This window comes from Lissotriton helveticus, chromosome 11 (genome assembly GCF_964261635.1).
Source record: "Lissotriton helveticus chromosome 11, aLisHel1.1, whole genome shotgun sequence".
Classification (NCBI taxonomy): Eukaryota; Metazoa; Chordata; class Amphibia; order Caudata; family Salamandridae; genus Lissotriton; species Lissotriton helveticus.
This window is the reverse complement of record NC_136072.1, coordinates 1,052,480,254-1,052,504,807: the sequence shown is the minus strand read 5'-3', so window position 1 is coordinate 1,052,504,807 and position 24,554 is coordinate 1,052,480,254. Positions and strand designations below refer to the sequence as shown.

General features: G+C 44.2%; 1 protein-coding gene across 4 annotated transcripts in view; it reads right to left on the bottom strand.

Moving 5' to 3' along the window:
- Nucleotides 1-24,554, bottom strand: part of MLXIP (MLX interacting protein) — a 1,607,115-nt gene that overhangs the window by 752,626 nt on the left and 829,935 nt on the right. For all 4 annotated transcript variants that reach the window (XR_013602573.1, XM_078667550.1, XM_078667551.1 and 1 more), the window contains one exon: nt 20,868-20,992. Coding sequence is in view for 3 of the 4 variants with exons in the window: in XM_078667550.1 (XP_078523676.1) it covers nt 20,868-20,992 (125 nt within the window). In the remaining variant the exon portion in view is untranslated. The remainder of the gene's footprint in view (nt 1-20,867; nt 20,993-24,554) is intronic.

Here is a 24,554-nt window from a genome sequence, read left to right as displayed (position 1 = left end):
AGGGTAAACATATGGAAGTGTTCTGACAATATATATAGTTTTAACGGTCTGAGATCTAAGATTGGTCGTAGCGACCCATCCTTTTTGGGGATCAGGAAATAAAGTGAGTAAACTCCTGACCTTTGATGTTTTAATGGAACTGGCTCTATAGCTCCTTTTCTTAGAAGAGCTTGTACTTCTTGTTTGAGAAGCTGTTGGTGTAGTAGCAAGAGTTTGTGACTGTAAGGTGGAATATTGGGAGGATTTCCGGTAAGCTCCAGTCAATAACCATGTTGGATAATATCCAAAACCCATTTGTCTGTTGTAATGGATTGCCAAACGGGTAGAAACTGTCGTAATCTTCCCCCGACAGGTGATGAATGGTCGGGGGAAGTGGTAGCAAGTGACTGTTTGTTAGAGGACTGGGAGGTACATTTTGGTATACCTTTCCCTCTTCCTTTAAAATTGCTTCCTTTATAGTTACCTCTGTAGAATCCTCTAGACGGGGATGATCGTGTTTTTTGTTTTATATGAAGATGCAGCCGCATCTGAGATGGTAGTGTTATTTTTGGAGCCTCCTTGGTAAAAGGAGCGACTAAAGGAATCTCTGATAGAAGGAGATTGAAGTGCTCTCATAGACTTTGCTACTTCTGTATCTTTTTTCATTTTTTCACGGGACTGATCTATTTGAGGCCGAAGAGGTGTTCTTTATCAAAGGGTGCATTAAGAATTGTTTGTTGAACTTCTGGTTTGAAACCTGACATTCTGAGCCATGTATGTCTCCTAAGCATAATGCTAGTGTTGAATCCTCTGGCTGCAGTATCTGCATCGATGAATTAGAAATAAGTTTCCCCTCTTGAACTATTTCCTGCCCCCTCTTTTTGTGTTCTTCTGAGCGATATTCTAATAATGTTTCCATCTCATCCCAGTGAGCTCCATCGTACCTGGACAATAGACCCTGTGTATTAGCTATACACCAATATATGGCAGATTAAGCAGCTACTCTTTTCCCACTGCATCTATGAGTTTGCATTCTTTATCTGGAGGTGGTGCTTCCCCTGATGTTTGCAAATTTGCCCTTTTACGGGCATTAAACCTTAGATTCATTAGTGGTCTTATGCCTGTAAAAGGGCAAATTTGCAAACATCAGGTGAAGCACTACCTCCAGATAAAGCATCATTCTGTTTCAGTAACAAAATGTTTGGCGCTGAGCTGGATTTTGGTTTTTACTCTTTTGATCCAAGATGTTTTGGTTCCAAAGGGGTTCCATCTCAGCTCAGGCCCGAGCCGGAAGGCTTGACGTGCTGTTTTGAATCAGAGTCTCGGTGCCGACCATGGCCTGTTGGCAGTGGTGGCCCAATAGCCTTTTGTTTTGTTGGAGTGGGTTTGGTGGGGAAAAGGGGCTTTGGTACTCACAGCACCCTGTACAGCTGGAACATCTTGGGAGTCTAGTTCGATCTCCAACTCGAAATCGGGGTCCTGGGGACAGAAGGCCTCTTTTTCTTCCGCTGCCATTTCTCCCTGCTCGATATCTTCGCATGTCCTCTGTATCTCATCTTTGAATGTCTCTCCGTCGAGCCCAACGGCCCGTAGAGTCTTTTGGATTGGAATGACTGACACGCGTCACAGTCTTCCTCTTTTTGTCGCAGGGAGAGGCAGAGGTTGCAGACCTTATGCTGGTCGGTGGGTGGATATTTGGAATAGCATCTAAGACAGAATTGAAACGGTGTCCGTTCCATCGATGGAAGGCAGGACGCTGGTTCTTGAAGTAGAGGCCAACCAAGGAAAGAGGTGGGCCCGAAGGCCGCGGTTAGGGTTTTTTTAATGCTTCGATTAAGTTTTCATACATTGACACAAAACGGTAGAAGTTGCGTTTGAAAAAAATACCGACGCGGGTAGAGTGAATTGTGCACCAAAGGGATCCAGATTGACAGTTTCGATCAGAGTGCAGCAAAACACGTCGAAACCTGATGGTGGAAACAAAACAATCAAAATGGATTTGATGCCCATGCCCAATATCACCGAAAGGAGGAGTCATCTTACCTTGTGACTGGAAAAGACTTTTTCGAAGAAAAAACAACTTGCCAACATCTGGACACTAGATGGCAGGAGTATGCAAAGCATGTGTATCTACAGCATTCATGCCTCCAACAGAATGTTTTTAATGCTATTGGTTTATTTAAATGGAATTCTGATGGCACCTTTGGAATTAATTTGGGATTTCTTTGTAGGATCACTATCACTTCTGCACTGCATTATAGGCTTCTGAAATGTGAATGCTTTTACTACAGCTACTCTTCTTGCTGATGTTAATGCCTGTTGAGGTGCCTTTTTCTAAAAACAAAACGTAATTTATGTTTTTCTGTAAGGGCTCAAATGGGCTCTTCATCAACTGTGAGAGTATTGTAATCAATTGCCGGAATGGAGGAGGGTGCTTTACTGGCAGGCAAACCCTAAAAAGCCCTTTGAGCAATTCTTTGATGGGCCTGCTAGATCATAAGAATGGTGATGTTGATGACCTTTTGAAACGGGCTATGGCGGCCAAGTGTACTTTAATTGAGGCATGAGCGAAACCAGACTGTGCTAGACACAATAAGTACGGAAATTTTACCTCCAGTAAAAATGACATGGGGTGTCTTTTGACTGTTGATATCAGAAACAAAACCAATTCCATTTAAGACTGTTCAGATGTAATCAGTAGCCAAGCTGACAAGTGCAAGGATTTCGAGTCCAGATTGAGTACTTGGCCATAATTCACCATCAGTAGATATGGAAGTGGCTGGACTTGAATGTTCTGTCTCTCTGATAGGAGAAGTAGCTCTGTGAACAACAACAACACAAAGGACTATCGCAATATCACGACATCCCCATGCACAACTTTACGCACCATATTTAAATGTCCACAATGCATATATAAGCAGACATGAACATCACTTCGACAATGAATCCAAAGCAAGATGCCAGCATTCTACCTTAGAAATCAAAGCTGCGCTGCACATGCGTGATGTGCGTTGGTATGTCGTGATATCGCGATAGTCCTTTCTTTGTGTTGTTGCAGGAAATGAAATGTTTAAAACTATGATTGTCCGACGCATCAGTAAACATAGAAGAAGGTTGTTACCGAAACGCGTCTGTTTGTGTGGATGTGTGAGTATTCTGTTGAATAAATTAACAGAAAACGATCCCCGTGAGTGCTATCTTAGTTGACGAAAGGTGGAGGTGAGGAGGAGAGTTGCAGCGAAAATTGCCATGCGGGAGCACCCCCGCATTTGGTAGGCACCCGCCTGCGAGTGCACCGCACAGGTACATACATACATATATATGGACTCGGCATGAAGTAAGGTATGAGCTACAAACCCATTGGAGGGTCCAAAAACATTAAGAAAACAAGAGACTACATTGACCACAACACTTAGCGAGGGAGCGAAACGCCCACTGAACAATCTACGAATAAAATGAAGTGATGTAGTTTCTGGCCATACCTGATTCGAATGGCAGTAGCGTGAACCCTTTGATAAAGCTCAGGAAGAACGAGCGAAACATATTAGGAGGACGGGGCTGCCCTTGAATAAATTGATGCAGGCTCCACCGAGGTGTGCGGCTACTTACTTTCCTGTTGTGGGAAGGTGTTGGGGAGAATGTTGAACGGCGTGGTTCAGCCGTATGCGACGCACCGCCACAAGAGCGCCGTGGCCTGACCGAAATGGAACCATTGTTTTTTGACTGCGCGAGCAACAGGTCAGGCGGGTGCCGCCGGAGACTACCTCTGGTATTGGTTCCCAGACAATTTTGAAAATGAATTGTCAAGGACACGATGGACTCGGCATGAAGTAAGGTATGAGCTACAAACCCATTGGAGGGTCCAAAAACATTAAGAAAACAAGAGACTACATTGACCACAACACTTAGCGAGGGAGCGAAACGCCCACTGAACAATCTACGAATAAAATGAAGTGATGTAGTTTCTGGCCATACCTGATTCGAATGGCAGTAGCGTGAACCCTTTGATAAAGCTCAGGAAGAACGAGCGAAACATGTTAGGAGGACGGGGCTGCCCTTGAATAAATTGATGCAGGCTCCACCGAGGTGTGCGGCTACTTACTTTCCTGTTGTGGGAAGGTGTTGGGGAGAATGTTGAACGGCGTGGTTCAGCCGTATGCGACGCACCGCCACAAGAGCGCCGTGGCCTGACCGAAATGGAACCATTGTTTTTTGACTGCGCGAGCAACAGGTCAGGCGGGTGCCGCCGGAGACTACCTCTGGTATTGGTTCCCAGACAATTTTGAAAATGAATTGTCAAGGACACGATGGACTCGGCATGAAGTAAGGTATGAGCTACAAACCCATTGGAGGGTCCAAAAACATTAAGAAAACAAGAGACTACATTGACCACAACACTTAGCGAGGGAGTGAAACGCCCACTGAACAATCTACGAATAAAATGAAGTGATGTAGTTTCTGGCCATACCTGATTCGAATGGCAGTAGCGTGAACCCTTTGATAAAGCTCAGGAAGAACGAGCGAAACATGTTAGGAGGACGGGGCTGCCCTTGAATAAATTGATGCAGGCTCCACCGAGGTGTGCGGCTACTTACTTTCCTGTTGTGGGAAGGTGTCGGGGAGAATGTTGAACGGCGTGGTTCAGCCATATGCGACGCACCGCCACAAGAGCGCCGTGGCCTGACCGAAATGGAACCATTGTTTTTTGACTGCGCGAGCAACAGGTCAGGCGGGTGCCGCCGGAGACTACCTCTGGTATTGGTTCCCAGACAATTTTGAAAATGAATTGTCAAGGACACGATGGACTCGGCATGAAGTAAGGTATGAGCTACAAACCCATTGGAGGGTCCAAAAACATTAAGAAAACAAGAGACTACATTGACCACAACACTTAGCGAGGGAGCGAAAAGCCCACTGAACAATCTACGAATAAAATGAAGTGATGTAGTTTCTGGCCATACCTGATTCGAATGGCAGTAGCGTGAACCCTTTGATAAAGCTCAGGAAGAACGAGCGAAACATGTTAGGAGGACGGGGCTGCCCTTGAATAAATTGATGCAGGCTCCACCGAGGTGTGCGGCTACTTACTTTCCTGTTGTGGGAACGTGTTGGGGAGAATATATATATATATATACATTCACTGAAAAAACCATAGGTTTTACAGACGTTACAGTTAGGAATTAGCATTTAAAAAACCTTTGAAATTCACAGGGACGTTATAGTTAGTTGAACATTTGAATCATATAAAACTAGAGAAATTCCCCTGTTCTAGTTAGTTAAGCTAACTATAACTTGCGCTCCCACAATGCACTGCTGATGATGTCACATATTACATCACTCATGGCATGGTCAGTGACATCACTGATGACATCTCAAATGACATCACTGATGACATCACTCATGCCATCATCCAGTGAATGTGTGTTTCTGTAAAGTTTAAATATGTTTTATATGTATATGCCAAGGTGTATTGAAGAATGAATACACTTACAAGTGCCTAAAGGAATTATTTCGTAGGTGCGTGACTGCCTGTATAAGTGAGTGATTGAACATGTCTTACTGAATGCATGGGTTAGTGACTAAACTGTGTGAAAGTCTGCATTAGTCTCTCCATTGGTGTGCAAGCAGCTGCATGGGTTGCTGAATAGCTATATGAGTGTCAATATAGGTTATTGATTTGTTGTATCTGTATAGGTCCCTGAGTGTCTGTGTGGGTGGGTGGGTGTATGAGTCTATGCACAGATGTCTGAGTGGGTGAATCAGTGGTTGTATGGATTTAAAAGTGAATCTGGGATGGGCTGTATGGGTGAGTTAGTGTGTCTATGGATGTGTTGGAGTATATAAATGAGTATACGTGAGACTAAGTTATTTGAAGAGTGGGTGTACAAATTAGTGTCTGCTTCTATCAGTGATTGTATAAGACAGTAAATATGTGTTAGTATCTGTATAAATAAGTGATGTGGTATGTCTATAAATAACGGAGTTGGTGTGTTAACTGTATACATGATTAAATGGGTATATAATTGATTCTTTGCATTACTGGCTAGGTGCGTGAGCAAATCTAAAAGTGACTGGCAGAGTGTGACTGCATGTATAGATGTATGAGTGCATATTACAGTCCTGTATTGATGAGTAACTACATGTATAAGTGACTGGATGTGTGTGTAGACCTAGGAAATAGTCAGTGCTATGTATTATATGGCATTCTTCTGTATATAGTTTCAAAAATAGTAGTCAGCAATTTAGAATGGGTGTTTCAAAGTTTATATTATAGCATCAGTATGTGCATCAGATTGTCACGTGGATGATGTCATCAGTGATGTCACTGACCATGTCATGAGTGATGTAACATGTGACATCATCAGCAGTGCATTGCCGGCGCGTGAGTTATAGTTAGCTCAACTAGCTATAACAGGTGAATTTCTCTGGTTTTATATGAGTCAAATGTTCAAGTAACTATAACGTCCCTGAAACCTATGGTTTTTTGTGAATTTCAAACGTTTTTTAAATGCTAATTCCTAACTATAACATCTGTAAAACCTATGGTTTTTTCAGTGAATTTCGAAGGTTTTTTAAATGTTAACTTCATATTTTAATATTTATAAAACCTATATTTTTTCTAATTGTTTTTTAATATTTTGCAACTCTATTATCCATTATTTAACTTTAAAAATTATGTAATGTTTTACATCTTCACCCAAAAAAAGTATATATTTTGGGGGGAAGGAGGGGGGGGAACTGCACTCCCATTCCATTAGCATACCAAGCTCCATCACCAGATGAATCTTATCCGCCATATTGCTAAACTCGTAAATAATGCGCATTTCGTATCCGACGACTTCGTGGCACCGCGTCCTACGCATTAAGTCACCCCAGGTATCCGACGGGTACGCAGTACCAAGCCACGCGTTACGTCATGTAAGTATGGGGTCATGCCCGTTTCGCTTTTCGTATGCGACAAATACACGCTGCCAGGCCCTGTGTTACGTCACAGACGTATAGGATCGCGCCAAGAAGGCCATTCCCTTTTTTTGTCTTAAAAGTATATCTAAATAACTTTAAACAGTGTATGAGAGCAAGCAATAATCTAAAATATTTTAAACATTTATATATTTCTAACTGTAATAAACATATATTATGATGAATATATTTTGTCAAAATTGCGTCGGGTGCGGCCTCCGTGCGAGCTCCGTGCGCGGTTGCCATGTGACCTTAAAAAAAGCATTTGATTGGTTCATAAAATTTCCCATTGTAACAGTTGGACGACCCCACCCATTTTACTCATTCTCTTGATGAGACACCTCTTCTGCTTAGAAAGCTTTTTTGAAAAGTGTTTTCCTGTATACACATATCTTATACTACACACAACATGCAACGATCATCTTGATGAATATTCATGCTCTGCACATTAGCCTTCCACGTCTGATTGCCATGCATCTCAAACGTTCCATCAAAAAACAAATATGTGTTACACAATGTCCCTGGTGTGTGTGTGTGCACATTATTGTGCTGCCTTTCGGCCTGGGTATTGGTGGCTCTAAGGAGTATCATCAGCCACGTGCAGAGTGCACAGCCTAGTTAACATGTAACAAACAATAAACAGTAATGTATAGATTTGTATTGCTGTACGCTCTGTTGTCAGGCTTTACCAGTATCGTAGTGTGTCATATGTGAGACTTTCAGATTCACGTTTGACATACATTGCTTGACTGTAATGAGCGTTATCACTGTGTATGACGTAGCCTCACTGCTGAGCCTCCCTCCATCCGAGCACATTCACATGTGTACACTTCGCGATAGCAACACTTTCAATAATACCGCACACCATTGACATGGGTGCCTGCGCATATCCACAACCTTGACAAAGACATGTAATGTTCACCATTCAATCTTTTCAAACACCATCTCCTTAACGATTGTTTCCGCCCTCCCGACACATGCTACACTAATCTAAATTGCACACTCTGCGAGGTCAAAACTACAAAAGAAACATATATAAGTACACTTCCTGGCCAGACAGTAACTGAGCAATGCCCAGGTCCCCGGAATAATTATTTTCACACCCATGCGCTGGCCTGGCGTACGCAAGCCCAGCCCACTTTGCGTACGTATAAATAGGATAACCAAGACGCCACACGTCTATCTTCTTCCACACTACCTCAAGTGATATGCCGCATCCACCTCGCATATCACAATGAGCAATAAAAAAAGAAAAGGCTCTAAATTGTGATCCCTGCTGCCCGTCGTCTACGAAAGGGATCCATGAGGTGTACACTCTCCTGCAATCAACACGCCGTCTGAATTGTGAGCACTGCTGCCCGTAGTGTTTGCTCACAAAACAATGACAGCAGGTAAGCAGAGCAGCCTGGGTGCACAGAGCTCCAATTCAGCGCAGTGCGGCGGGAGGGGTGGTGTGCTTCAGCCTGGCTGCACAGGTGAGAACAAACGATATTGCCGTGCGTAATGATCTGATCTCTGACCTCATTCAGTCTCATCTGTCTCATTTTAAGGACCTGCTGTACTGTACTGTAGGCCTGAGCCTGCGGGCAGCGCTGCCCTACAGACACGTGGCGTTGGCTTTTAGGACATTGTAGTGAGCTTGTTACTAAGTGTACATGCACCCAGGCTCCCGCCACTGTATTACACGCGCACATTATGCTTCTAGCATGCGCTCTGTTTCTTTGTATGTGAACGTTGGTATAACATATTATTTAACCTTGTGTATTCTCGTGCACTCCAACTCCTCTTTGAACCATGATTACCACTAACAGTTGGTAGATCATCATACTTCAAAAACGAAGGATGCACTCAACTCCTATTTTCTATCAAGCTCGAAATAAACCTTCATTTACCTCCAGATGTTTCCACCATTAAATTATTTCTTCCTTTTCAGACATTCTATTGATTGCCTCAAGAAGGGCAGAGCAGGAGCTGACCCCTCAATGATGCCCTGGGCATTCTGACACCTTTGTTTGTGGTATTAAGACACCATTCCCGAACGGAGACCTGGTCTACCGTACAAACGGACCGCGGACTAGGAGCTTGCACCGGCACGTCGTGAGACACACCAGTGGTGGCAGGTGAGCAGTGAAGCCTCGTGTGCAAGACCTACAATTGAGCACAGTGCGGGGGCTGGGGTGCAGCACCCTGGGTGCACAGGTACATGCAAGCGATTTTCCCATAGCTAATAATGTAGGACTATATTATCAAACAACGGCAATAACATTATTTTCCTCTTAGCCGGAGGACTCATATGCACTGGAGAATGTTCCACCTCTGCAGCTGAAGGCGATCTTGGAGACCTCTGCTGTGGTGCTAAGGCCTGAGACTGATCCGAGGGTTGACTAACTCTCTCCTGAGTAATTTCCCCGAAGCCGACCTCCCCTGGGATCTTGAAGGAGAGACTTGCCTCGAAGACAGATTTTTTGACATCGACCCACGCTGCTGTGACAACGACGGGGACCTTCTCGACGTCGTGCGCCGTGGACCAGGCGACGACAGAGGCTGCTTCGATGTCGAACGTCGATGCTGTAACGTCAACGGGGATCTTCTCGACGTCGACCGCTGATGGTGTGACGGCGACGGAGACCTTCTCGATGTCGATCGCCGGTGACTAGGCGACGACTGAGGTTGCCTCAACGTCGATCGCCGGTGACTAGGCGGCGACGGAGGATGCCTCTACGTCGACCGCCGATGACTGGGCGTCGGCGGAGGATGCCTCGATGTCGAACGCCGATGACTAGGCGTCGACGGAGGAAGCTGCAACGTCGAAGATTGGTGAAGATGCTTCAACTCCGGCTGTCTCGACGTCGAGCTCCTATGCTCCAACGGAGACCTTTCTCTCGACGCTGCACGCCCTGTCGATGGCAGCGGAGGTACCTTGCCTCTCGACACTGAAGTCTTTGTCGTCGAAGGAAGCATCCTCGACTTCGCCGTCGTCGACGGCCTCTTCGACGCCGAACCCGACGCCGAAGGAGAACAAGTCGGGACCTCTCTCGACGTCGATCGCGTACTGCGCCTCTTAGGAGACCTACCTCTCTCAGAGAGACCATAAATACGAATTCTCTCCCTTTCTTTGAGAGTTCTCCTGGATAAAGTCTTGCAGTGTTCACAAGAACTTGCAGAATGAGTGTCAGGGAGGCAGAGGATACACACAGAATGTGTTTCAGTCTTGGCCTTCTTCTTCCCACAGGAAGGGCAGGTGTCAAAAAGAGAAGGCATTTTTGACAGAAAAAATACCTTTTTTTAAGACTCAAAAAAGGCAGCACTAACACTCTATGTCCAAAAGACGTCGAGTGAAAGTAAAAATTGTAGAAAATCTCAAGTATTTTTTGACAGAAAGTCAAAAAGAAAGGGAGCTGTTGAACCAGGGTCCTGACTGAAGGAGCCAGAAAGAAAAACGGACCTAACTGTCACCCCTGAGGCATGATGGGAAGCCAGGGGTCATGGCTGCCTTAAAGGCACGTTGCCAGTTTTTGTTGAAAATGGTTTAATTTTCTATGCTATTGCTGTTCAATGCAGCCTGTGGCTAACAATGTCTATTTATTAGCAATTTTCAGGATTTATGAGTATTTTTGCTCATTAAAACACAAAGTTCAAGGGCTATTTGACCTAATGTGTTTTTTGTTTCCTTGCTAATTGCAGTGTATGTATGAGTATTTACATTGTTTAGCCTCTATTTTGGGGCAGCATTGGTGTGAGAAAAAATGATATATGTGCATACATATCTGTGGAGCTATTTATATGCGATTTACATATATCATTTTATATTATTTCCGGGGTCCCCGCACTTGGGCGGGAATATTCAGTGCTTATGACTATTGATGAGGATCCCCTGGAAGAGAACCAACTTTCTGAACATCAAACACCTGGTGTCCCCTCCGCAAGGGCAATGCCTAACTGCCTTTGCAAACTGCCCTGCAAGAAGCTGTCATTTTACTGTCCATGCAGCTAGCTATTCATAAGTGTTAGAAGGGGCAGTGCCTATGCCATTTCAATGAGGATTTCTGTTTGGGCTATAAATTCAAAGTTCAGCTTTGTCTCTCTTCTGTTACCAATGGCTCTTCTCCATCTTCCACTTCTCTGGGCTTTCTGGAGGTCAAAGTGTGGTAAACATGAGGAACTGTCCCTTTCACTCACTGGGAATGTTGGTGAGGCCTACGAGTCACTTGACCTCTGTGAGGGACCCCCTCCCCTTAGCAAAGCGGGTCGTCTCATTAAAAAATAAGGCAAATCTATCTGTATCTGACTATTTCTTGGGAAGTATGTCAGTGGATATACGTCACGGCGCTCTGCAGAGGGACCACAGATAAGTCCTGGAACAGCAACAGTTTATTCCCCTCAAAGGCCTTTTGCCCTGCCTTGACCAATTTCTTCCTTTAGTTTAAAGTTAAGTATGCATGTCAAGATGTCAGCAGGTATGAGCTTTTAGGTGGCTGACACTCCCCGCGGTGCATTTGGTCCAGGCGTATCTCTTCTTGATTGTTGTTAGGGACAACAGGGCGGAAGAGTCTGTCACATATCCCTCAATGTCTTTTCCTTCTACTTCATGTAGTGCATCTCAGATTCTTATATTGTGTGCCCCCAATTGATTTTTGAGGTCTTCAATGTGGTTTTGTAGAAACATATTCTGGTCTTGCACTGTGAGCAATTCTGGTCAATTGCCTCAATTTCCTCCCTTTGTGTTGATCCCAAGTCTTCTAGGGTTGCAACTCTATTTCCTTAGTGAGCTTGTTTAACTCATCCCATTAAGATCTCTTGTAAGGTTTGCCCTGAGGAAGGAGATGTCCTCATAAAGATAGCGCAACAGCTCCTTCATGAAAGTTCTTGTGATGAGTGAATCTTTATCACCTATGTTTGGAGGATGGGTATTGGTTTTGGATGTGAGGCCTTGGTTAGTTTTACTTACTTTTTCTGATTTTGATGCAGTTGATTTGGTTAACATGTCTAACAGTATTGTCTTTTTTGTTTTTCTATGAGGTTATCTTGGGAGTGCAAGGGCGACCGATCTTGGGAAAAACTCCTGCAACTTCAGGACCAGTAAAGGGACCGACCCTTTGACTTGGACTGGTCTAGTCACAGAGTCTTCCTGTGCCTGGTGACAGAGTTTCACCTCAAAGGCTCATATGGTCTTCTGGTTTATTGATGCTCAGTCACTCCAGGCCTTACAGTCATGGTCCCACCACAGGTACCACAGGCAACCTTACTGAAGATCTGTCAAAGAGATTTGTGTGTGACAGTCCTTACAGGGTTTGAATCCTGTCATATTGGAAGGTGACATTTTCCTTGCACACTTAAAAACCGGTTCAAAAACTGTCTCAAAGAGGTGGGAGGTAGTTTCGTATCCAAAAGAAAGGAACTGAGAACACATGGGAGTGGCACCTACATGGGCCCGCACATCATTTCCAAAGTGGAATAGTGTCAGATGAGCCACATGGCACCATCTACTAGGCCACAGAGGTACTGCTCCAAAGTTTCCGGATCCAGTCTGATGTTAGGGGAATATTCACAAGGTGAGGAATCTGCGGTTAGAAGTCTCTATCAGGATGTTGATGTTTGGTAAAGAAGCTAGATAAATTGGTCACTTAAAAGCCTTTGACTACACCTACATTTAATTATTTCTCTGCTATAGAAACTGCAAACTGCAGTATATGAGTTAATTACTGGGGCAGCAAACCTAAAGATTGTTTATGGAACTTGCTTGCAAAAACTGATCACCCGCTGCAAAATATGGCCTTAGTGTGCAGGAACATCTAGAGAAAAAAAAGGACCTCAAGCAGACTGGAGGACCTCTAGCACTTCTTCAGGAAAATCATAAAATGCTAAAGTCAGCTGCTCAAGTTCCACAAATGCAGACTTATCTTCTACAGAATAGTTGAGGACTCTCCTACTGTTATCCATGAGAACGGCCTCCCTAAGCAGAAGGTGACAGATAAGGTAGCTACAGACTGAGATGCAAGAGATCAGAGTATAGGTGTCACCAAGCCCACCTGGGAGCAATCAATGCTCAATCAAGGCAGATTTTCTGGGATTACCATCTACAGTGGGGGGAAAGGAGGTGGGTTACGATACAGTGTAGCAGGAGAAGAAATGTGTTACTTACCTGTAACTGCAGTTATCCAGTATTGGTGTCTTTCATTGATTCACATGCCTGAATCATTCCCCGTCGTAGAGATGGGAGTCCCCGGTACATAAATAAGTAATGTCCTATAGACATATAGAGAATAGTAGGCCTAAAGGCCTCACCGTTGTAACATATCCATGTCCTTTTGTAAAAAGGACCAAACTCTAGAGAAGAGCCAATCAGCTGTCACCTCCCTCTATAACCCTCCTGGCAGGAGCCTCAGTCCCTCAGATTTTCGTACGCACTAAGCTAAGCAGGCGTGTCACTGAGAGAATTAGGTGAGTCCTTCCAGGGGAGGCGGGAGGGTTGCATGTGAATCTATGAAAGACAGCAATACTGGATAACTGCCTTTCATAGATTCACATGCCTGAATCAGAGTAGCAAGCAATGCAGAATGCACATTTCTGATGGTACAGTATATACAAGTCATTAGATAATAACATATCATGCGACTAGTAATAGCCAATAGACACCAATAACAAGTATTAGCAAAGAAATGTGCATACCAGAGAAGGATGGAGGGACGAAAGAAGGCTCACCTCAGTGAAATAGATGGCGTAATACTGCTTGTCCCACTGCTGCATCTTTCATCAGCTCCGTGTCCAGGCAGTAATGCCTAGTGAAGGTATGCAGCGACTTCCATGTTGCCGCTCTGCAAATGTCAATGACTGGCACCCCTGCAAAGAGTGCCATAGAAGTGGACATAGCTCTCGTGGAGTGGGCTCGCACTTTAGAGCGTAGTGGCTGTCCTGCTTGTTCATGACAGAAAGAGATGGCCGCAGAAATCCATCTTGAGATGCTCTGCTTAGTAAGTGGGAGACCCTTCCTAGGTCTGCTGTAAGCTACAAACAGCTGGTTTGACTTCTTGAACTATTTTGTTTTATCGATGTAAAATTTCAAGTATCGCTTGAGATCTCAGGAATGTAATGATCTTTCAGCTGCAGTGCTAGGATTTGGGATGAAGGAACGCAAAACCACAGGCTCGTTAAGGTGGAAATCCGACGGAACCTTCGGAATAAACCTCGGATTGGTCCTCAGGATTACCCTGTCGTTTTTAAACTGTAAAAAAGGATCCTGAATTGAAAACGCCTGCAGTTTACTCACCCTCCTTGCAGAGGTGAGCGCCAGTAGGAGCGCTGTTTTCCAAGAGATGTATTTTAGGTCAGCTCTGTGCACTGGCTCGAATGGATGCTTCATGAGCTGATTAAGAACTACATTCAGATGCCAGGTAGGTGGCAACATCCTTACTGGCGGGAAAGACCAGTATAATCCCTTCAGAAATTGTTTGATCAACCTGCTTGACCAGAGGGATGGACCCGTTGAAGTTCTCTTATAACGGGATATCGCCGCCAGGTGGACTTTAATGGAGGAGTGGGCTAGGCCCGACTTTGCCAGATGTAACAGGTAAGGTAAAACTTGTTCCGGTGAGGAAGAGAAAGGGCGTATCCCTTGATCTGCACACCAAACACAAAACCGCTTCCATTTCAGGGAATACGTCTTGGTAGTGCTATCCGCTTGTGCTCTGGCAAGAATGTCTCTACACTCTTGTGGAATATTCAAATTTCGGAACTCTCGGAACTCAGGAGCCAGGCGGTCAACCGGAGAGATTTCAGATCTGGATGTTGAACTTGCCTGTCGTTCATTGTGAGCAGAGACGGACACTGTTTCAGACGGATCGGCGGTCTCAGGGACAGACGGTGGAGTTCTGTGAACCAATGCTGCCTCGGCCAAGTTGGGGCTATTAGAATTAGAGTACAAGGCTCCGCCTTCATCTTCCTGAGGACTCTGGGAAGCACGGGAATGGCAGTAAAGCGCACGCAAAGACGTTGCGCCATGCGATAGAAAATGCATTCCCTAGAGACCCTGACTGGGGATGCCAACTTGCGAAGTGTGGGCATTTGGCGTTCATCCTCGTCGCAAAGAGATCGATCCGTGGCGTGCCCCATCTGGAGAAGATTTGGTTGAGGATCTTCTGATCTAGCTCCCACTCGTGTGATGATGTCCTCTGCCTGCTCAACGAGTCGGCAAGCACATTGTCCGTGCCTGGAACATTTTCCGCCCGCAGGGCTACATTGTTCGTTATAAGCCAGTTCCAGATTTTCTGCATCAGCGAGCGTGTCCCTCCCTGTTTGTTGAGATAGTGCATCGTCGTAGTGTTGTCTGTCCTGACGAGCACAAGGGAGTTTTTGATCCTTGGTAGGAAAGACTGCAGGGTCAGGAAGACCGCTCTCAGCTCGAGCAGATTGATATGGAGTTTTTTCTCTGCAGCTGACCATTTTCCACTTATCTGCAGCTCCTGCAGAAAGGCTCCCCAACCTCCTAAGGAGGCGTCCATTGTAATGACATGAGGAGCTGCTGAAAGCAGGAATGTCAATCCTTGAGACAGGTTTGGTGATGACATCCACCATCGCAAAGCCTTGACCATCCGAAAAGTCACCTTTAAGCGTCCGTCGAATGACCCCGTACATTGGACCCACTGCCTGGAAAGTGCCTCTTGCAGAGTGCGCATCCGTAGACGGCAATGAGGGATTAAAAGGATGCACAATGACATCATCCCCATAAGGGACATGAAGAGGTGGACCGTCAACACTTTCTTCGAGGCCACTCCAGAGGCTAGTGCTAGGAGTTTGGTTTTCCTCTCTTGCGATGGGAACGGTGCTGTCTGAGGTATGCCGCCACTGGGGAAAGACATTTTGTGAAGATGCGGGGTGCAGACTTGAGTCCAAAGGGCAGGACACGGAACTGGAAATGCCTGCCCGCTACTGTAAATTTCAAGTACTTTTTGTGATTTTTGTGAATTGGTATATGGAAGTAAGCGTCCTGTTAGTCCAGTGACACCATGAAATCTCCCTCCTCCAAAAGATGTAAGACTTCTTGTATTGTTACCATGCGAAAAGACTGCTTCTTCAGGAATTTGTTGAGGGCCCTGAGGTCTAGGATCGGCGTCCATTTTTTTTCTCTTTTTTCTGGATTAGAAAGAATCGGGAATAAAACCCTTTTCCCCTCTGTGATGGTGGTACCCTCTCTATTGCTCCCTTCTGGAACATGACAGATTTCTCGTAGAAGCAGCCGTATTTTCTTGTGATGCATTGGGCGAGGTGGAGTTTGTGGAGGAGTGTCTATGAATTCCATGGAATGGCCGAATTGTATTACTTGAAGGACCCAGCGGTCCGTAGTAATTATCCTCCAATTTTGTAGAAAGTGGGTACGTTTTCCTCCAATTTTTAATAAGTGAGATGAGGTCCGGACTGGCTGAATAAACAAGTCATTGTCTTCGTCCGTTATTTCTCCTTTGTCCTTTACCCGAAAAGACCACTTTCCATACGAGGATTGTTGGCCTTGTTGCTGCTGGCGTTGCTGGTACTGTGATCTACTCTGATTGGAAGAGTAAGAGGACCTGTATTGGAAACCTCCTTTGTAGGAAGATTGACCCCTTCCTCTGTTTCCTCGAAAGGACTGATTTTTATATTGGAGTGTGCCCAGGGCCCTTGCAGTGTCAGTGTCCTTTTTATTATTAATATTTTGTAATGGCTCGTCAATTTTGGAGCCAAATAGAAGTTGCCCGTCATATGGCATATCTAGAACCTTTGATTGCACCTCAAGACGGAATGAGGTCGCTTTCAGCCAACCTTGGCGCCTCAAAACCGCTGCTCCAGCTAGTTGGCGGAATCCTGTCATAGCGACATCCATTGCACAGTCTATAATTTCTGATGCTGATGTTTGAACCTCCAGAAGTATTGCCTTCACCTCCTCTTTGGATGCATCAGGCAATTCAGACAGGTATGGGGTTATATCCGCCCACAATTGTCTATTGTAACGCCCAAGAAGCGCTAAGGCATTTGCCGCTTTGACAGTCATTGCCGACATTGTGGAAAATCGTTTTCCGATGTTGTCCAACTTCCTTCCCTTTTTATCCGGCAGAGCCGATAAAGGCGATGAGGGATTCCTGGAATTCTTCTGCGCCGCCTGCGTCACCACCGAATCAGGTTTAGGATGACCTGTCAGACAGGCCGGTGCCGTATTTGGAGCTTTGTATTTTTTGTCCAAACAAGGGACCACTGGCGAAACAGAGGCGGGATTCTGCATAACTTGAACCCCCTGTGTCCAAACGTACTCAATAATAGGAATTGACCTCGTTGACTTCTTGAGAGGTTCCTTGAAGTCGTACAGGAATCAGTCCTGCTTCTGTGAATCCATTGTAATTTGGAAGCGCTTAGCGGCTCTTTCCACCACATTATGGAAACCACTGATGTCAAACGGCAGAGAATCCGAGGTTGCGGGCACTGAAGATGCTGGGGAAGGTATAACGTAATCCTCCCACTCCTCATGGACAGATTGATCGTCCTGCAATTCACCTTCCTCCTGTTGTTCCTCTTCTTCTTCTTCATCAGAAGACTGAGGACTTGGCAAATGCACCGTTTCTTTCTGAATAGATAAGGGCGGTGGTCGCGGTCTTGGAGATGGAGCTGCCGTTGAAGTTGGAGGAGCTGGAGATTCTGGGAACCTCTGCTTGTAATCTTGGATGAGGTATCGCAGATCTGTAACTAGGGATGCTGGAAGACAGACCATAGGTGTAAGAGGTGGACAAACTATTTCTTCCTGCACATCCTCCTCATCTGAGCTCTGGCATTTAACATGCAGTTCTGAGGGACTATTTGCTTGAAACATATCACCGTCATCAGAATCCTCATCTTGAAGGAGACAAGCTGGTGTTAAAAGTTGCACACGGCTAGGAGAAGTTAACTCCGGCATCAGCGTCCTTTTTGTGATCTTTAGACGCACAGAAGCTGTTTGAAATCCAGAATCACTCCGCGTCAACGGGCCCGTCGACGGTGTGATCGCCGACGGAGTAGTGCTGACAGTTGTCATAGCCTGTGAACCTGTCGTCGACAGGGTCGTCGTCGACGGTATAGATGCTGCCGTCGACAGTGTCGTCGTCGATGGCATAGATGTTGCCGTCGACGGTGCCGTCGTCGACGGTGTCTTCGTCGACGGTGTCTTCGTCGACGGTGTCTTCGTCGACGGTGCCTTCGTCGACGGTGCCTTCGTCGACGGTGCCTTCGTCGACGGTGCCTTCGACGACAGTGCCTTCGTCGACGGTGATGATCTCGTCGTCGACGCGAGGCAATCGTCGGCGGGATCTTGGGCGTCGACGATGATCTCTTAATAACTATCGTAGACGATAAAGACTGTCATCGTCGACGTAGAGACATAAGCAGGAGACACTGCTTTCTTGGACGCTGAAGATGTCGTCGACGATATCGCCGCCGTCGACGGCGCAGGCTTCTTGAAGGTGTGAACCTCTTTCTCAGAAGCTGTCTTTGTCATAGCCTCTGAAGACTTTCTTGGTGTCTTCTTTTGAGGAGCGTCCAGGGGGCTAGGGGAAGCTACCCTTGGCCTTTTCAGAGATATTTTTGAGGAGACTAAAGAGCCTTCACTTCCCTCAGAGGAATCCAAGTTATCTCTATCTTTAAGACTTTGGAGCCAGATTAAAAGGCGTCCTTCTCGGTCTTTGAGAGTTTTGGTAGAAAATGTTCGACATACCTTGCAGTCCTTAGCTGAATGATCAGGATATAAGCAGTACAGGCAGTCCTTATGTTGGTCATCGATGTGAAGTCTTTTCTTCGTACAAGAGCCACAGGCTCTAAAGAGACCTTTCTTAGGAGTGTCAGCCATAGTGTATAGCTTTCACTTTTTGAACAATATTCCAAATGCTGAAGAAAAAACTGTGAATAAACAAACCTGAGCAGAACTCAGGGGGAGACTCCCTTAGCACAACGTACGGTAGAAAATCTGAGGGACTGAGGCTCCTGCCAGGAGGGTTCTAGAGGGAGGTGACAGCTGATTGGCTCTTCTCTAGAGTTTGGTCCTTTTTACAAAAGGACATGGATATGTTACTAAGGTGAGGCCTTTAGGCCTACTATTCTCTATATGTCTATAGGACATTACTTATTTATGTACTGGGGACTCCCATCTCGACGACAGGGAATGATTCAGGCATGTGAATCTATGAAAGACACCCGTAATACTGGATAACCCTAATGTGTCACAAGAGCGTTCCCCCTGTGAATCCTGAGGAGGAAGAAGAGTGGAGCAGAACAGATGGTATTTTCTGTTGGATGCTGTTGCTGAATGATCTCTCTTTGAAAAGCCTCACATCTGAGAGATCGTTAATAGCAGTAATTGGTAAAGTTCCCACTTAAATGCCAACTAGAAATATTGAATTCCAACTGGGACTCTCACACGCTTCCTGTGTTAGGAAGCAATAGGAACTTCAGATCAAATCAAATCAATAAGTGCCTAATTTGCAGATCAAAAATAAAATGAAAAAGTGTAACCATGCTGAACTTCTCTCTTTTTTACAAATTTGTTGAGGAATCCTAGATGAAATGTGGGCCTCAGATCACCAACCATTTTTTGGTATTAGAAAACAATAGCAGCCCTGACCCTGGGCACCAAATATACTGCTCATTTGACTCAATATGTGAGTGGGTGTGCGTGGATTTAAATGAAGGAAAGTGATGGCAGCTTTGGACAGCAGTCTCTTCATAAACAGGAGAGAAATAACCTCTGGATATTATCTAAAGGGCCCACCAGTCCAGTTTCCCCTGCTATTGTTGTAATAACTAAGCCACCTGGCACCCAGTCCGTGTCTGGCAGCATATCTGTAAAGTCGAAGGACTATTGCTGTAGCTGCGGCTGCATTTGAATTCCCCAAAATGATTGCAAAAGCCCCAGAATATCCAGCGCAGTCTGTGAAAATATTTGGTTTGAAGAAAGGCCTAGAGGTATAGTTGTGGCTACACTTTGCTTGACTTTCTAAATAGAGGAAAGTGTCTTATCCTCAAACAATCACTGACAATGTTTCGATGCATCCATGACATCTTGACACAAGTGGTCGCCTGCTTGAATGGAATAATTATTCCTAATTGGATCTGGTTAAACACAATCCAATTCCACGTGAGCACCCGATTGCCCAAAAACAATGATGTTCTACATCAAAGGGACAAGCAAAAATATTACGTGTAAAAGAGATACTCCCAAGATTCATTTAATGTTAATTTAGAAACCATTCAGCACTTTACATTCATTCTGACCCTCAAAGAGACCAGGTGTCAGAAAGGTGTGGCTCAACGTTCACAGTGCTGACAATTAAGACAGTGCAATGTCAACAGAGGGAAGCCAATTTGTTAAAGCAGGGTGAGTTTAGAACAGAGGATTATGCTGTAGGAACCCATTGTACTGACTAGTGAACCAAAGGTTGCATTTAAACAGTTACCTTCTACTTACCCACGTCCTTCCAGTACGATGAGAGGTGACTTAAAAGGAATTCTTAATAAGTATCAAGCACTCCAACAAAACCCATGTTCTAAAAATGATTTATTTATATGTCGGAATAATTACAATGGACTGTATCTTGTCTATTATACCTATAAATTGGTTCCTTTTCTTAACTGGTGTGCCTGGGTTACATATTTCCATTGTAATCCATGCTGTCTCAGTTCTGTTTACAGGGTGGTTTTGTAAATATCTTCTAGAGAACAATGGGCTGAAGGTTTCAGAATGTGTTGCATTTCAATATACGAAATATAATGCAATGTGTTATAAAATGTTTAATAAAATAACTTTGAACTGTGAGTTGAGAACCTTGCTTAAGTCGATTGCTGTATTCAACAGATTTTTCTTTATAATCAAATGAACAACTCTTTACAAATCGTTAGGATCAGCAAGGCAATTATTAAAGATTGCATAAACAAGCATTTACCTGAAAGGACTGGTTGCAAGTTTGCAATGGCGTGGCTGATGATGTTGCAGTGGAACCAGAACTGGCAGGCACAGAAATGGAACTAACATAATTTCCGGACTGGAAGCGATTGAAAGAGAATAAATCTGAATGAAACAAAATAAGTGGTTTTATTATTTCATACTGTCTCTGAAGTGTACACAATGGGAACCAGTTACATCGGGCTAAGACTTATTGGTTACAGATCTCCTTAATTGTGCATCATTTTTCTGACGTGACAAATGTAAATTCAGTGACCAAGCAAAATTTAAATAACTGAATACATAACGAATTCGTTGTAAACCTAGTCTTCTTGTTATTTTCGGATACGCTCACTTAACAACTATCATTTTCAGGTCTGGCTTGATTGACAATGTAGCTGTCTGCATACCTATTGTTACTTATTCTTTAGAAAATACACTTTGCGGGCTCTGGCTCCATCTAGAGGAGTGTTTATTATACCCATCATGTATTTGCTTTTGGATACATCATTATTTTGCCTCCTGTGGAGTGCTTTCATTATCTGATCGATGTATATTAGAAGGAAGCAATCTGTTTTTGTTTTGTTTTTTGCACTGCAGATGATCTTTTGTCAGGTCTCCAATGTAAGCCTCATCCATGGATTTGCCGCTGCTGGTTACTAAAAGTAAACTACTTTGTGACCTTTCAGAAAAAGAAGTTACTTACCTGTAAAAATTGGTGTCAATACCCAATCCCTTTCAAGAGGTTACTTGATGACAAGAAAACACATCCAATTCTCTTACTCAAATCTAACTAATCAAAAATGAACAATGATAACGTTTTTAGAGTGTCTCAAAGGCTGTTTCGGTTAGAGGCATGATTAAGTGAATGGTCCATTTAAAACAGTCACTTGCTTTTACCCAGTGCTATAGTGTGGGGTATGGGGTTATAGACTACAATGCGTTTAGTTGGGTATCACAATTTCTTTGCGTGAAAGGATTGGTATCCAAAATGATCAATGTATGGTCTGAAGGAGTGTGGGCCTATCTCGACCATTTATTCAACACCCCCACAATACATTAACAAAAAGACAACAACACGCATCAATGCCATTACTAAGTATATTCAAAGCCATATACTTAAAAAATGCAAACAATTTTTCCTTCGTATACGGCTGTCATGAACACAACAATGATTAGCCTGACTTGGTAAACAGGTGACACAAAGTGAAAAAGTGCATGACAACACAATACAAAATATATATTATATATATATATATATATATATATATATATATATATATATATATAGGAACAAGCGCAGAAGAGAGCAGCGCAAAAGGCTCAAAAACCGCCACAACAAAGAAAACGTTTTGGAGAAAGAAGAAACGCAACTAGGCAACAGTATTGTCAACCTTACCAACGTAGTTCCCACTAAAGCAGAGCAACAACTTCTGGCACTAGGTTTGAACTTCTGTCCTGGTGAAAACTTTAATTATGCACGAACTCGAATTGATGTATTTTGTTTGATAAGAAAACTAAAACTGAAAAAATACTTCGCATTAAAAGCAGACAAAAACCAAACAAATACGTCTGAAAATATTGCGTATAATTATGAGGATACTCCATTTTTACAAGCCGCTGACGCTTCTGGGGTAGTAACCATGCATGACCTCCTTGAAGAAGTAGAGTCTGGTGACAGTCAAGCAATAGATCCGATTGATGTTTCCACGCAAGAAAGGTTGCGTAAAATTGATTTCATCCAACAAGGGGCGGGTTTAAGTCTTTTTAAAAATAAAACCAATTTTGTCCCACTAATGCCAAAAGACTCGATTGATACCTACCATGATATGGTCATAAAGGATTTGAAGCAATTGAACATAAGTACTAAGAAAAACAAACACCAGCGTGGCTCTGTGTTTAGGAGACTAGCATATAACAAATTGGTCAAAAAACTTGGTGAAAATTGTGATATCGTGATTAAAAAATCCGATAAAGGGGGTAACCTTGTTTTATGGCCTAAAAAACAATATATAGCTGAAGCTGAGAAACAACTAGGCAATGAACAATGTTATCAGAAAGCCACATCTAAAGAATATGAGAATTCTAGAATGACCTTGTAAAAAATGTTAGCTCAGTGGAGAAGGGAGGGCCTGATATCCAATGAGGAAAGTAAATTTCTATTTAAAGAACACCCAGTGCTGCCTGTTTTGTATCTTATTCCTAAGATACATAAACAGGTAGTACCAGTACCTGGCAGGCCCATCATCTCTGCTATAGATAGTGCTAGCGAAAACATTGGTCAATACATCGACCACTTCTTACAAGATTTGGTCAAATCCCTCCCAAGTTTTGTAAAGGACACTGGGGATTTTTTGACAAAAATACAAGATGTAGAGTGGTCTAATGACCTGTGTCTAATAACCTTAGACATAGAATCCTTGTATACAAGTATCAACCATACACAAGGATTAGAGGCGGTTAAACACTTCTTGGCCACCAGACCTCTTGAACTGTACGCGCACAACAAAATTATTGTGGAATTGATTGATTGGTGTTTACACAACAATTTTTTCCTTTTCAACAACACACTGTACAATCAGAGGAGGGGAGTCGCTATGGGGGCCTGTTTCTCCCCCAGCTACGCGTGTTTACACGTGGGCTGGTGGGAGGAACAGGTCCTCAGGCGTCAATACAGGGCTGTATGTGATCAACATTTGGCGTTGTATCTTCGATACATCGACGATGTTTTTATCATCTGGCGTGGTGATATAGCATCCGCACAACATTTCATCGATAACATCAATAATAACGGCCTAAATTTAACTTTTACTTCCCATATACACACCACTCAAATAGAGTTCTTGGATGTCAAGCTCAAGTTTGTTAACAACAGCTTACAAAGCACGCTACATAGAAAAATCACGGCTGGCAATATCACATTGCACGCCAATAGCTCACATCCTAGGCACCTCATCGCCAGTATACCTTACGGTGAGGTCCTCAGACTCAAACGTATTTGTAGTGATGAGAATGACTTTCGGAAGTGTGTTGATGACATGTGTACTAGGCTGAGGCTGAGAGGCTATAGTAATAAAATCATTAATGCGGCTATTAACAAAGCTGACAAACGCCCAAGAACTAGTCTATTCAAGGAGGGGCCCATACAATCTACATCTGAAGACACTAATTCAGATAACCCCAGATTAATCTTGACCTACTCTCGTCAAGAAAGGAAAGTTAGAGCCATTGTACAAAAACACTGGCCTATCGTCCTCACAGACAATGTTCTGGGAGAACGGCTGACCACTCCCCCTGCTGTAACTTTCAGAAAAGGCAGATCCATGGGCAACGATTTGGACAAAAATTCTCCTGAGACAAGAAAACCGACACTGTGGTTACAATCCGCAAAGGGTTTCAAAAAATGCACTGTTTGTCGGGCTTTTAAATTCGGCTGTAATAAGTCGACTGTGGGGTGTGGGGGTGTGCGGGCCGGAATAACAGGCGTGGAGGCCGAATGTAGTGTGCTATGGTTAGCAAGTATTTATTGTATACAGAAGAAATCAAATCCTTGGGAATAGTGTCCGGGTATACGCTTTGCTGGTCCTGTTCCGGGTCCTCGAGAGGGGGTCCGAAGAGGGGAACACAGGCAGGTCTTCCTCCACCGGGCTGGGGATCTCCTTCCTGATGGCGGGTGTTGGGGTGACCC